This window comes from Lonchura striata, chromosome 1, assembly GCF_046129695.1.
Source record: "Lonchura striata isolate bLonStr1 chromosome 1, bLonStr1.mat, whole genome shotgun sequence".
Taxonomy (NCBI): domain Eukaryota; kingdom Metazoa; phylum Chordata; class Aves; order Passeriformes; family Estrildidae; genus Lonchura; species Lonchura striata.
Window position 1 is genome coordinate 146,728,921 of NC_134603.1, and position 14,217 is coordinate 146,743,137.

Consider the following 14,217-nt stretch of genomic DNA (forward strand, 5'->3'; position numbering starts at 1 on the left):
GAGGTTTCACTCAGGTATCAATACCATAAGGTGATCCACATTCACCAGTAGGATTTGACTGCTATACATGTACTGTTAAGTAAAAATACACTTCTTTCTGATTGTGCTGATTAATCACTGCATCCAAAATGCAAATAGTATCCTGCTCTTCTTGGAGTCTGGAATTTTCTAAAGTCACAACCTCTTACCTATAAACCTAAAAGGATCTATGAATAAAGACCAGCTAGTCAGAAGTTCTGACTTGTTTCTTTTTCATTGCAATTTCAGTGCTTAATCAAAACTATTGTACAAATTTATATGCTTGTGATTTCCCTCCTAGAGTCTGAGCTCTGACACTTTACATAAATAAGAAATGTCTTCCTCTCAAGATCGGCCCAAGGGAAACAAATGGGCTTTCCAAAGGAGGGTGCCATGATTTCATGCGTGTCCCCATGTCAGTGCTCCTACAGCACTCACCCTTGTCTGCACCTTGCCCTGGGTGATGGGATGGCCCTGCCTGGCCCTGTAGACCCCAAGTGAGCTCCTCAGGAGCCAAGACCAAGGGCACCACCCTGAGTGTTTGCTGAATTCAGCCATTTCCACTTCTGCTGGATGACATCCAACCCCAAGTGATTGATTACTCTTCCTTTCAAAGCACCCAACAGCTGAAACCCTGGGCTCATCATGGAAGAGCCAAGAAAATTCAGTCACAATGTGATTGTTCAACCACTTCTCTTTAGGTCCTTTTATGCAACTTCCTGAAAGGAAAAATGTGGAAAGTGGTGTAAACACCAGCAGTACAGACTCTGTAATGGTCAGGTAACAAGTTAAATAATATTGTATCAGCAGTGGGGAGGTAAAGTTGCTACTCAGAGATACACATTGATGAAGGCAGCTGGATCACCACAAAGCCTTCCCTCGACTCCTTTTTGGCTGCCTCCACCATACTTGAAAAAAACACTTCTGCAGAAGGCTGATACTTTCAGCCTATTTCATCCCACTTAACATGATAAACAAACAAAACTCAGATTCTCAGGTAGGAACCTTGGAGCATATTTGGATTTAATTGCTTTTCTTTGTTTAGATCTGGATGTAATGAAAAAGAAAACCTGGATATTTTTTTGAATGTCTATATTTGAAACATGTTGTGAACCAAAATTAAAAGGTAAAAATTCTTACTCTTGGGCAGCACAGTGCTGGAGGAGAGGCATTTGTATAGCCATAAATAATGTGTGTCACCATGCTGCTGAAAGCAATGGCCCTTCTCAAAGGAGACTGACCAAGTGGGTTTCCTCCTCACTGCATTGAAGAGAAACCCATAAGAGGTTACTAGAAAACAACCCTATATGACAATAAAACAAACAGCAGCACCATAAAATGAAGGGACACTGTGTGTGCTCAAGCCTTGTTTATGGCAGGCAAACTCACCAAAGTATCCCAACCTGTTCTGCTGCTGGTCTGGCTGGAGTGATGCTGGCATGGGCCACGGTTGGGTGTAGACAGCTCTCCAGTCTGGGGCTGGTAACCAGTGAAAACACAAGAAACCACCAGCCTTGAACACGCTGCAGGGATCACTCCAGTGCTAATGCCTGTACAGCACAGCTGGTAACATTACGTAATTTGGTTTCCTTCCACAATGTAATAAAACACTACTTTGTTTAGTATAGTTGAAGCCTAAGCTTTATCTTTTCAAGAAACTCCTGCATCCTTTTCTTTCCCTGACTAGAACAGTGAGCTAAGTCAAGGCTGACCTGGGGATGATTATGACTTTTCTTTTCTGCTAACATTGCGTTGCACAAAGACCTGTTCTACCTTTGGGACTCCCAAGGATTTTTGAAACCGTAGGTGCTGTGGTGTCTTGCTCCTTCCTTCTCATGAGGGATTAAAACAACCCACCAAATCCAAGCCAAACTACTAACCCCCAGCCCAAACAAAGAAAAAGAAAGAAAATATGTACAGAGGAAAAAAGGAAGATGCTCCTTGTGGACTATATTTGTTGATTTGAAAGGTAGTTTTATTAAATGTTTTCAAAACATTCCTTCTTTTGTTGGAGTGGTGTAATTAAGAGTCCTCAGTTCTTTTTAACATGTTCCCCAGATACTGGCTCAGTGTCAGTTGGTACATGTGTCAATTTTGTTCTTTATCATATTAAAATTGCTGCTCTTCCATGGCAATGTGCAACCATGGTTTAGTGATATACACACCAGAATTGCCTTGGCTTGTTTGGAATAGAATAGAATAGAATAGAATAGAATAGAATAGAATAGAATAGAATAGAATAGAATAGAATTTGGTTGGGAAAGACCCCTAAGATCATTGAGTCCCGCTGTTAACCTGACACTCTGCAGTCCTCCATTGGCTGTATGCAGAGAATAGGAGTGGAAATAGGGGTAGGCTGGAAGTTGTTCGGCAGGTGGGTAAGGAAAAGGGGGCACAGCGTTGCAGAGTCGAATCTCCTCCTGCGTCGAGCACATCACTCCTTCCCCGTCTTCCTCGGCAAAACGGGGACGTGCAGCCCCACTCTTGGGAGCTGGCATGAGTGAAAGCCAGAACAGCTCTGCCCGCGCTCCCCCCGCACCCCAGCCCTGCAGCCCCGACTCCACACAGCCGCCGGAGCCCCGGCCCCGCACAACCCTGGGCCCGCACACTGTGAATCCGCACACCCCCAGCAATGCACAGCCCCGACCCGCACACCCCGGTCCCGCACACCCCGCACTGCCCAGTCCCGCACACTTGGTCCCGCACACCCCGGTCCGCACACTCCGCACTCCCTTGTCCCGCACTTCCCGGTCCCACACACCCCTGTCCCGCACACCCTGCACACCCCGCACATCCCAGTCCCGCACATCCCAGTCCCGCAGTCCCCAGTCCCGCACTCCCCGGTCCCGCACACCCGGTCCCGCACACTCCGCACTCCCCGGTCCCGCACTCCCCATTCCCGCACATCCCAGTCCTGCACACCCGGTCCCGCACACTCCGCACTCCCCGGTCCCGCACTCCCCGGTCCCGCACATCCCAGTCCTGCACACCCGTTCCCGCACACTCCGCACTCCCCGTTCCCGCACCCTCCAGTCCCGCACATCCCGGTCCCGCACACCCGTTCCCGCACATCCCAGTCCTGCACACCCGTTCCCGCACACTCCGCACTCCCCGTTCCCGCACCCTCCAGTCCCGCACATCCCGGTCCCGCACACCCGTTCCCGCACCCTCCGCGCCCCCGCAGCGGCGCTCCCGGGGCGGGCGGGGCGGGCGGGGCGGCCCGAGCCGCGCGGGCGCCCCCTGCGGGCGGCGCCGGGCCGCGCGGTCACGTGGATGTGACAGCGGCGGTGCCCGGCCAGCCCCAGTCGCGGCAGCGGCACCGCAGCGCCAGCGCCGCCGCCAGCCCGAGCCGGGCGGGGACAGCGGGGCCGGGGCCGGGGCGAGGCCAGCGGGAGCCGCCGCCGCGGTGCCGGGCGGCGGCGGGCGGGGAGGGTGGGCCGGGCGCGGCGAGGAGCCGATGCGGAGCGATCGCGGGCGGGCGGCGGGAGCAGCCATGGCGGGGCCCCGCTGAAGGAGGCGGCGAAGGAGGAGGAGGAGGAGAGGGGAGGAGAGGAGAAACCTCCGCATTCCCTCCCTCCGCGCCCCGTCCCCCCGCGCGGACCGCCCGCCCGCCCGCCTCCCCCTGCATGCCCGGCTGAGACCGCGGGGAGGACTCAGCCACCCGCCGCGGCCCCGCCGCTTCCCGCGCCCCGCCAGCCGCGGACAAAGGGGGAGAGCGGGCAGCCAGAGGAGGGGAGAGCCCGTCCCCGCCGCGCGAGCATGGCGGACCGCAGCCTGGAGAGCGTGTCCCTGCCGCTGGAGGTGCGGGCCCGGCTGGCCGAGCTGGAGCTGGAGCTCTCCGAAGGTAAAGGCGCGGCGGGGTGGGCGCGGGCGGCGCGGCAGCGGCGCGGCACCCCCGGCCCGCTCCCCCATCGCACACCCCCGCCCTGCGGCCCTGCGGTGCCGGCCCAGCCCGATGGCGCCCGGGGGGCTCTCCCGACGGCCCTGCCGCTGCCGGGGACCCCGGCGCGGGGGTTTTGTTCTACCTGCGAGCCCCCCGCGCTCCGCCGCGGCGCGGGCGGGGGCGGCAGGGGGGCTCTGGCGGCGGGGCTCGGCGCGCACGCGGTGGTGCGGGAGCTGGAAAAATCCGCGGGGATGGCTTGGAGGGGCTCCTGCCCTGCCAGGGAAACGCGGCTTCGCGGAAACGTGCCGCGTACCTGTGTGCCAGACCCGCTGCGGCCGCATCGAGACTCCCACGGAGTCCACGCAGCGTGTGTGTGTCGGCTGCAACAAAACATCCCCTGATAAGGTCGTTGTGGACAATACCAGTCAGGTCACTCAGACGAAACGATATATATATATATATTTAATTGCGGGCTTTATTTTTTTTAAATGTGTAATTGAAAGCTTGCGGTGGCTTCTTGGCGTGGTCGGTTGCGATGCTCCGCCGGTCCCCGGGCTGGGAAGGCGCGCACGCAGCCCGAGCTGTTGCCGTGGCAGGGAGGATGAGCGGGAGCCCCAGCCCGGCTCCCGCTCCCCGCTTCCATGTGTGTCAGCGCCGGGGCAGCAGCGACAGGCAGGCAGCGAGGAGTGCCTGTCCGTGTCCTCGCTGATGGGCACCGAGCGACCGGAGTCGTGGAGACGGTTTTAGCGTATCAGATGTAATCGGTGTCTCCCGGAGGAAGAGAGTGGGCAGTATTCATATGTACTGATGCTAGCGTTGGCTCTTTCCTGAAACGCAAATCTGCTATTAGCGGCCCCCTCTTTTTTATTTCTTTTATTTTTCTTTTAATAATGCCCCCCCCCAAATATCAGGGTTCGTTCACCATCAAGAGGCTACAGCACTTCATAGAAGGGACAAATGACCCAACGTGTCCCAAATTAGTTATTGGAAGTGGTCAATATATTGAGCTGTCTGTCTTCTGTCTTTTTGTAACGGTTTGTAAGGGCTCCGAGCCAGAAAGTAAAATGCGCTGGAGCCAGTTTCATCAGCAGGGAGGAGCTGATGTTGACATTGTATTTTCCTTTTAACGCTTTGAGGGTGATGAACTACTGAGATTGCTTGTGGCTCTCGTTTCTGTGCCTCCCCCTCCCTCTCGGTGCCCTGAAAACTTGAAGTGAGAGGAGTTAAATACAGTTTTGCCTTTCTGTGATGCACTGCCAGTCCATTGGCCCTCTCTGTGGTAGTGAGGGTGGGAAGAGCTGTTGGTGTCATGGTACACGCAACATTGTCGCTTTATGCAGAAAATGCTTCTTGGTGTGTCACATCATTGTCTACACACCAATGAGATACTAATTAAAACATCTGCTAGTAAATGCTTACAAAAAACCTGAAATCAAACTGGCATAGACCTTCAATAAATATGCTAATGTGGTGTACCAAAGTTGTAATGCAGTTTTATGGTGCAGTTTCTGTTGCTGTAAGCAAAATCCAAGAAAGCTCTGAGGAAGTGGGGCATGGTTTGAAATTGGGCATCTGTATCTGCACTGCTGTAACTTCCTTGCAGCTAGATCTGGAATGAGTTTAGGCCACTGACAGTATCTTTATGTGCCACTGGTGTTACACCCAGCAGACGAGGTGCCTCATGTGTTCTGACTGTGGCAGCCTGAATGAGGATCAGTTGGAATTGGGAGGCAGGTGAAGAACAGGCAATATCACATTTTCAGTGTTTTCCCCCAGGCTGCTCTTGGTGTGTTCTTAGTCAAGTGCATCACAGTGTTCAGTGCCTGAGAAAATGAAATAATTTACTACTTAAATCTCCTACCTTTAGGCATATTGCAACTCCTGGCCTGTTCTCAAAATTAGTCCCTACAGAGAGTGGGATCAGTAATTTGTACATTTTTATTGTGCTGCAGAAGTCATACTCTGGCTACTCCTGAGTTAAATGGTTTTCAAGGCAACTCTGTGACTCCTTACACCCTGAACGTGCAGTACCTTATGCTTGTGCTTCGCTTGGCCATAATGAGCCAGTCCACTGCCTTCATTCACTGAGATACACTTATGAAAGTGCATGAAAGTTCACATGATTGAGGTTTTAACATGTGTTCTGCTCATGATGTCTCTGCTGCCTTTGTGAAGCAGGAGACTTTTGGAGGCAATAGGAAACTCCATGCTTTAACGTGTTTGGGTTCCACTGATAATATTGGGAGCAGAGTGAATGCTGTAATTTATACCTCTTTTTAAAGTGCTTTCCCAAGTCAGACTTGCTAGAAAGATGGCTTTTCAAATGCTGCATTTCTGAAACATTGTATTTGTTGTATTGTTTGAGTGTGAGTTTTTATTTCTGGGTGCTGTGGGTCTTAGAGCTGCTGCCTGTACCCGAGCCATGTGGTTCTCTGTGCCAAAATCTGCTATGGGCAGTGCAGCTTTAGGAACAATTTCTGAACGAGAGCTGCTGCTTTGTGAGAAAGAGAGGAGCACCAGCAGGATTATTGCGTGGTTATTCCTCAGCTGTGAGCTAAAGCTGTCTCCTTCCTAGCTCTAGGAAGTGTGATAGCGTGGGTCCTACCCACACAGTGCATCTCAAAACTGAACATAAAATAGCTGGTGTCCCTGTGCCCAGACCTGGTTACTGTGCCACTGGCACAGCGGGCACCCCGTGTAGCCAAATCCCGAGTTCCTGGTTCTGCTGGGTGCTCACAGCCTCACTGGCAGCAGAAATGTGGCAGGAGAGCCTCAGGAAGTGTCTGCCGGGCACGTGGCTCGTGCTTTGTAGACCATAGAGCAAAGTGCCTTTTTTTCATTTTATTTTTTTAGCAGTTGTGCACTGCTTGCTAATTGAAAGGGAGAAGGAAGGTCAGAAGGCATTTAAGTTCCTCTCTGTGACAAGCCTAACCTGTTGGTTACTGTGGGCAAGCCACATGCCTTCCACCTCCCCTTTGCTGTGGTCTGAATGGGCTTTTTTCAGTTTAAACATAGCTATTTAAAAGGTACTATGGATGCAAATGAGAATAACCATTTTAGACTTTGTTCGTTTCATTAGCATGACTTGGCAGGTGGAGATCAGGCAGACTCAGAAATGCTTAGCAGGTTCCTCTGTGGCTGTGTGCTGTTGCCTGCCCCGCAGGAGGAGCGAGTGCCGGAGGTGGCCTGGCACTCTGAAGAGTGTTGAGAAGGATGTTCACAGTGAGGTGGAGGTATGTAGTGTTACATTCAGCCTCAGGCATCAACAGCACACTTCTAGTTGGTGTTTTCACTTCATTTTGGGAAGGGGACATTGCTTCTGTGTTTCTCAGGATGCAGCTGCTCAACAGCACTTTAATTTTTTTAAATGTTGGAAGTTGTGGAATCATCCCTGATTCCAGATGTTCTAGAGACATTTGTTAGGCTGTGTTTGAGGGAACATGCTTGATGCTGGTATGTTCTTTACATGTTCTCTGACACTGGTTGTTTCCCTGAGCTACTGAAGCTTGCACTGCTCAGAAGTAGCCCTTCTAGGCTGATGCAATCAACATGTCACTCTGCAGTAGCTGTACTTCAGGGCTGTTTAGAATTTTACGAGGTTTTAGTTTTCTAACGATGTATAAAATTGTACTGGGTGGAAATAGATGAATCATCCTGTTTTTTAGAATAGCTTGGGGGTTGTTAACTGAAGAACTGATTAAATAAAACCAGGAGTCCTGAAATGTGTTGTCTTTAAATAAAAAAAAGTAATTCTACAACCCCTTCATTCTTAAAAGCACTTAAGAATTTTAAAAATGCCCCCTTCCCCTTTTCTCATTTTGCCCTCAATTGCAGGATATACAAGGTTAAATTGCCCTTCCAATTATTTTGTGAACCAAAATTAATTGGGCAAAGATGCTCTATATTTCTTCCAGTATTTTATCCAAGTGTCAGATAACATAGCAGAAAAACTTAAAGAACCACATGCACCACATGGAAATTTGAAAACCATCCTGTTCAGAAACTATTCTCCCTATATTCCATACTACCAGTCCTCTTCCATTTTAAACATGTGAACCATAGCAGGTTTCATTTTTTGAAAGTCTCAATTTTCTCCAAGGAGCACTTTCAAAAAAAGTCTCAGCAGGTCTTTAATAAGTGATTACTTATTCCCAAAGGCACTGGACTTGCAGTCACCTAATTAATTTGGTCCTCTGCTTTCACTGTATTGACTGGCTCAATTATATTTGGTAATATTACTTGGGTTGATTAAGTCACTTTCTGGCCAAGTTTATTATTTTATTAGGTATAAGTGATGTCTTTTGTTGTCTGCCTGTAGTTGCTGTGTTGAGACCAGAGATGTGTAGTTAACTTCTCTTGTTATTATTTCTCCCTAACATTTGCCAGCTGACTTCACTTGCAGAGAGGTTTTAAAGTGTGAAAATTTCAATAACTAGCACACCTCTGTGATTTGGGACGCAGAGTCATCCTTTTAATTCACTCCTTGAGAGATAATGCTCTGCTTAGAAAGTGAGTATCACCTGTGCAATGACTGAGTGTCTGAGTTTATGTGAGAAATGAAGTAAGAAATTCAACACTTACATTTGCTTCTTGTTGTTTTTTGAGCTGTTAGGATGCAGTTGGCTCATGTTTTCAGTTATTTTTTTCTGGTGGAGTGACGACTAATTTACTCAAAATACATAAAGCTGGAATTTTCTTATAAGTTATGTGGAAGACTAGGGCTTTAAGAAAATGCACTGGATATCGTGGAAATTATGATGAAATCAAGAGAACTGTCAACAGAACCCTTTCTTTGTATGATGAAGCTCCTCTCTATTTTGTTTCTCTGATGGTGCTCGAATTGGAGAGGGACAATAACTTGATTATTTTAAAAACAGGTTCAATTCATTCGTGAGTATTTTAAGGCATTGGAATTTAAAAAAATTTCTTTTTGTTTTTTTAATGTTGAATATTTTTTTATTTGCCTCCTTCACTGTGCTACTTGGACTTAAGAGCTTTCAATGGGTGTCGAAAGAATTCTCTGCCACTCCTTTGCTAGAAGTACACGGTAATGCCTTGTAAAACAGACTATGCAAATCTCCAGGATGTTCCCAGAAGAGCTGTCCTGAAGGCACGCTGTAAATATACCTTTATTGCCAGCTGACGTGGAGCAGCATCGATGCCCAAGGGTTACACTTAATGGATCATTCAGATGATCTTTACTGTATTACACAACTGACATACTCCAAACACTTTTCCCAAGGACGTGTGAAAGTTGCCGAGGGGGTGTCAGTTTTATAAGCAAAGCAGGGAGTAAGCAGTGTATTCCCAAGGAGAACACAGGCTGCAGGGAGCTGCCCTTTGCAGCTGCAGGGCACGCCTGTGTGCCTGTGCTGCACAGAGCAGGGAGCAGCAGCCAGCGCTGCTTCCCCTTGCCAAACCCCTGTGCACCTGTGGCTGGGAGTCAGCGTGCTGCCTTTCCCTGGAGGGCCTGATCTGCCTTTGTCAATCCATCAGAAGGGGAATGCTTCAGTCATTCTGATTCCAGCAAACCAAATATCCTTTGGAGGATACCGGAGGAATTTGGGTTTAGCTCACCTCTTTCCTTTGTGGTTAATTTTTCTTCGGGAAAAGTGTTTGCATGCTGTCCTAAAACAGATAATAAACTAATTTTTGATACAGCATTTGGATTGGGAATGGCAAAAAGATCATTGTTTTTCTGAAGGGATATCAGCAGATTCCTTTAGGTCTGCCTATCTTGTTTGTGGTATGGTACTCAGAATCCTAAATGTACCACAGCTCTCCTATACTTAAAAATGCATTGACAGCGTTTTAATTTTTTAAGAGGCTATTTGTATAACGCGTCAAGCAGGACATATAATTTTTTAAAAATAACTGCTTTAATTCCCCAGCAACTGTCAGACAAGATGAGTCACTGCAGTATAAGAATTCACCACAGCACATCACAGATTTGACACAGACTCTTAATCCATGTAAAATTATGCATGTATATTCCCCTATCTTCCCAGTGGGTGAGCTTCGTTTTTGCCAAACTCATGATGATCCCATTCTGCCTTCTTTCCTCCCCCGCCTCCTTTTTTTTCCCCTTTTCTTTTTGAGAACCTCGTTGCAGTCCCAGTGCAGGGTCTGGATGCCACAGTCTTTTCCTGGCTTGTGAAGAGCATTTTCTGATTGTTAACCACAGCTCCTGACTGTGGTGGTGTGGGGGCATTTCCAAAAGATGATTGCTCTCTGCATAATTCTGCTCTTTCCTTCTATTACTAGGGTAAACATACACTAAAAGATGGGAACTGGTTTTGTTTAATTCCAATTGGTGCAGCACATTGGGGAATTTCTTATTTTACACCTGTGTAAGGACATTTTTTTTTTCCAGTAATTAGCTAGGGCTTCTAATTGCTAGCCAGTATTATTTATCACTTGGATTAAATGTAACTTCAAAACAGTGTAAAACATATTGGGGACATCATCATATTCTGCTATAAAAGAGCCAATATAGGAGTAGGAATACGTAAAGCAATACAGCTTGAGACAGATACTGGTAAGACTGTGGCTTTAGCTGGATCCTCTTGCCACAGAAGAGAAGGTTTCTGCCTTAAAGGAGAAATCCTACCAGGACACTCTGTGCATGGCTCTCAGGGGATGGAGGGAGGTGTGCCAGAGTCCTTCTTGAAGCCCCTTTTTGGAGAGCAGAGTCATTTGCTGGTTCCTGGCAGTTTGGTAGGCACTGTCTATTGGACACATCACCTCCAGTGCTTAGAGCAGCATCAAGTGCCAGGGTGTGGATAATTGCCACATTATTTTACAACAGAAGTTAATGTTGAAAAGTATATGATGTTTCAGTGATCTGTTTTTAAGACTATTGTTAAATGGTTGGATAACTAGAGAAAGGACTCTCATGAGGTATCATGATAGCTTGGAAAAGTGTTTCCTCTGACTTTTGAAGGGGTTGTGTGCTTTCCAAAGACTGAACCATACATATGCTATTATTTAGGATGCTTGAGGGGGTTTTGCTCTTATGTGTATGGCTGGGTTTGCAGAATGGTAGCAGTGGAGGGGACAGAGGGATTTTTCAAATGTTGTTGGTATATGTAAGTAGAAATGGATGTTAGGACTTGTTTGGTCCTGTATCTCCCTGGATCCAGACTCCAGATCTCCAAACTGTGACATCTACAGTTTCTTAATTCAAATCTTGACATGATATATATTTAAGATTAAAATATCAAAAAAAGATCTTGTAAGTCTGGTCTGGTAAGAGCTGCCAAGAAGGCAGGAAAATGTTTTCTTAAAGAACTCTGTGACAAATACAGTGTAAGTAATGGGTTTTTTTTTATACTGGTAGGCTGGTGGTTGAAAGTTTGCCTAGACCAGAAAAAGTTCAGAGACTTCTGGTTGGCATAGAGGCCGAAACGAAGTGTTCTGACACTCTTTTTCCTACTGTGTGGATGTCCATGTGTCCATAAACAGCCTGGCAAAATAGAGAGACCCTAGCAACAGTCTCCTCAGAGAAGGCAGCCCTGGACTATTCCATCTGTGTGGATCCTCCAGAAGAATTATGTGGTATTAGCAGGATGCAGGGGTGTTGCATCTATTACTGCCATTTAGTGAGAAAGTAGACCAAACTACTCTTTGGACTTTTCATATCACATTACAGAACAGTTCTGGAATTGTACAGAAAATTTATTTCTGGTAATAGCAAATAATAAAACTTCACCTTTTTTATTTTGAAGAGATATCCTTAGTCATATTAACTCATGTTTTTCATTGTTACAATTGCAAGGAGAGTGAGCAAAATTTAGAATTTTGTGTGCCATGCCTCTTATCTTTATAGAAAGAAATATTTAAATAATCAATTATTTTTGATGAATGTATGAACAATTAAAATTATGGCATTGTGGTGGAATGCAAGCAGTTGAAATTTAGTGAAGAATCTTGAAGTAGAAATTGTTTGAAATGCTAAACTTCTTTGGCAGATGCGTGAAAATGAACAAACAACAGTTACCTAGTGAAACAGAAAAATGTAGAAATATCCTTGCTCTTTCCACTTTAGCCTCTGGTGTTAACATGAGTCCACACAAAATACAGCTTCCTGGGGAGCCAGACTTGGACTTGAATAATGATAATGGCAAACCCCTTTGCTGAATTTTCTGGAAGAGCTCAGTTCCATTTGCCATATTTTTTTAATCTGGAAAAATAATGAATACTTTCTTTAGTAGATGCTGTAAGTTTTCTGAGTGTTGTGAAGTGAGGAGTTTTTTAGGAAAAAGTACTGTTGGGCTGTGGAGTGATGTTTATTTCTGAGAGGGGAAATAACAGCTAATACTTTTAATTTGCTATACTTCAAATTGGCTCTGTGTTGTAATAGAAAAGGTTGATTTGTTATGTTGAGCAACAGCAATGGGATTATCACAGTAAGATTTAATATTTTTTATGATGATAAAAAAGTATTATATTTTATAATGATGAATTTTATGCTATTAAAGTTTGAAAGTTTGGCACATTGCAGTCACAATGTTATATCTGTGTCTCCTACAAAAGCTGACCTGTGATTTGCTTGGGAGGCTTGGGAGAATTGGACAAGCAGTTCAGAAGAGATCTGAGAGAGTGACCAAGAGTAGAGGCATGGACACTGGGGATTAAAGCAGTCTTAATAAACATTGTTTACCAGGAGAAAGATTGGAGTTTGTTTTGATTATTTGAGAAGTCTTGTGTTTGGGATGGAGGAATACTTTCTCCTACAGTAAAGTATTAGCAGTCCAAAACATGAGAAGATTGAACTCCTTGGAATGGAAATTAGACAAAGGGAGGTTGAAGATAAGACAGAAAAGATTAATAACACTAGATAAACACTGAAACACTTGCATAGAAGAGAAGACTCAACAGCTTTCTAAAAAAATCTACCCACAAGTAGAACTGATGGTTGGCTCCTTTCTAAGCCATAATAAATGTGAGAAGTTTGTGTGTGTACATAGGTATGTAAACCACTGAAGCCACCCTTGACCAGAAATATGCTGGTTTAAGTACTTTTGTAGTGGCATTGTTTAAATGTCTAATCCAATAGTATATGTTTTCCTGGTAACTCCAAGAGGCACTGCAACATCTTAGAATTTCAGGTTTAGTATGTTTTCAGTATTTTAGTAGAGATGACATTTGCTTGCAGTAGTAATTTGTTTTAAGTCAATATTGAACACTGTAAGGATGTGCATACATTACGGTTTGAGAGGGTATCAAAGTCAGCCTCTCTGATAATACTTGCTTAAATACTGGCTACTCATATATTTGCCTGTAGCTCAGGGGACTTCTATATAAACAAGAAATAGCAGAAAAATAACATTTTTAAAAGCTTCCTTATAGTTTATTGTACTTTGCTTAATCGTTGCTTTTTACATAAATCTGTTGTCCATTGTAATGATTTGGACAAAAATAAGCAGGTACTCACTTTCTCTGAAGATTAATTCCTCCTGCATCCTATGCCTGAGGTTGCTCTTTGCTGTGATGTCTTTGCTTCTGCCCCAGTGGCTGACTGGTAACTTGTATTTGCCCTTCACTGCAGCCATAGGTAAAGGTGTAGGAGCAGCAAAAGTGACCCCATGCCTTTGTGCTGCCATCTGAAAGTCTGTGAAAAGGTTTTTGTTTATTGGGAATTTCACAAAGCTGTGTCTCTGACCTCCAGCAGTCACTTCTGGAGCAAGGTGAAACAGAGAGCATATTCCTTTGTTTGCAGTGGGAGAAGATATTTGTTGTTGCTTAACCCAGACCCTGTTTTTCTTCCTGAGCACAATAATGCTGTGGCTGGTATTGTCTCCTGGTGGTAATTCTGAAGAAGATGAGGGGCCCTGGCAAGTCTGGTATTTCTTCCTTGGCTTTGAAAGTCAGCCTCCTGTCTGTTTTTTGTTCTATCAAAGATGCTGTGTGGCCAAGAGAGGTGATTGTGAGAAGTGGGGAAGCTGTGTGTGGGATGCATTCAGAAATAGCCACAGCAATGTGAAATTTCATTTTTTGACTGCTGGACCCTTCAGAGACATTTTGTAACTTGTGGTAACCTAGATGAGAGTTTTCTCTCCCTAGGATATCTTTCAAACAAGTATAGGAAGCCTGGACCCATTCTCTTCAGTGCCAGTTTCCCTCTCCTGAGAGGAATCCCAGCTGGTTTGTGTACCAACTCTTTGTATTATTGAAGAAATACTCTGGGCTCTTTTCTGTCCTGAGGATCATGCAAAAACCACAACATCTCTGAAACATGAAGTTCTCTTACTGTGTGATGCTGTTTGCCATTCCTAGGTGGTGGTCTGGCTTTGGCTGACCTGCAAAGTGTTTTT

At 46.0% G+C, this 14,217-nt stretch overlaps 1 protein-coding gene across 4 annotated transcripts in view; it reads left to right on the forward strand.

Annotated features, from left to right (window-relative positions):
• The first annotated feature begins 3,622 nt into the window (after window positions 1-3,622).
• Window positions 3,623-14,217, forward strand: part of DIP2C (disco interacting protein 2 homolog C) — a 307,518-nt gene continuing 296,923 nt past the window's right edge. For 3 of the 4 annotated variants that reach the window (XM_021528799.3, XM_021528801.2, XM_021528802.3), the window contains exon 1: window positions 3,623-3,862. In XM_021528799.3, the coding sequence (XP_021384474.1) occupies window positions 3,778-3,862 (85 nt within the window). In that variant the 5' untranslated portion in view covers window positions 3,623-3,777. The remainder of the gene's footprint in view (window positions 3,863-14,217) is intronic. The other variant, XM_031503793.2, reaches the window with a different exon arrangement.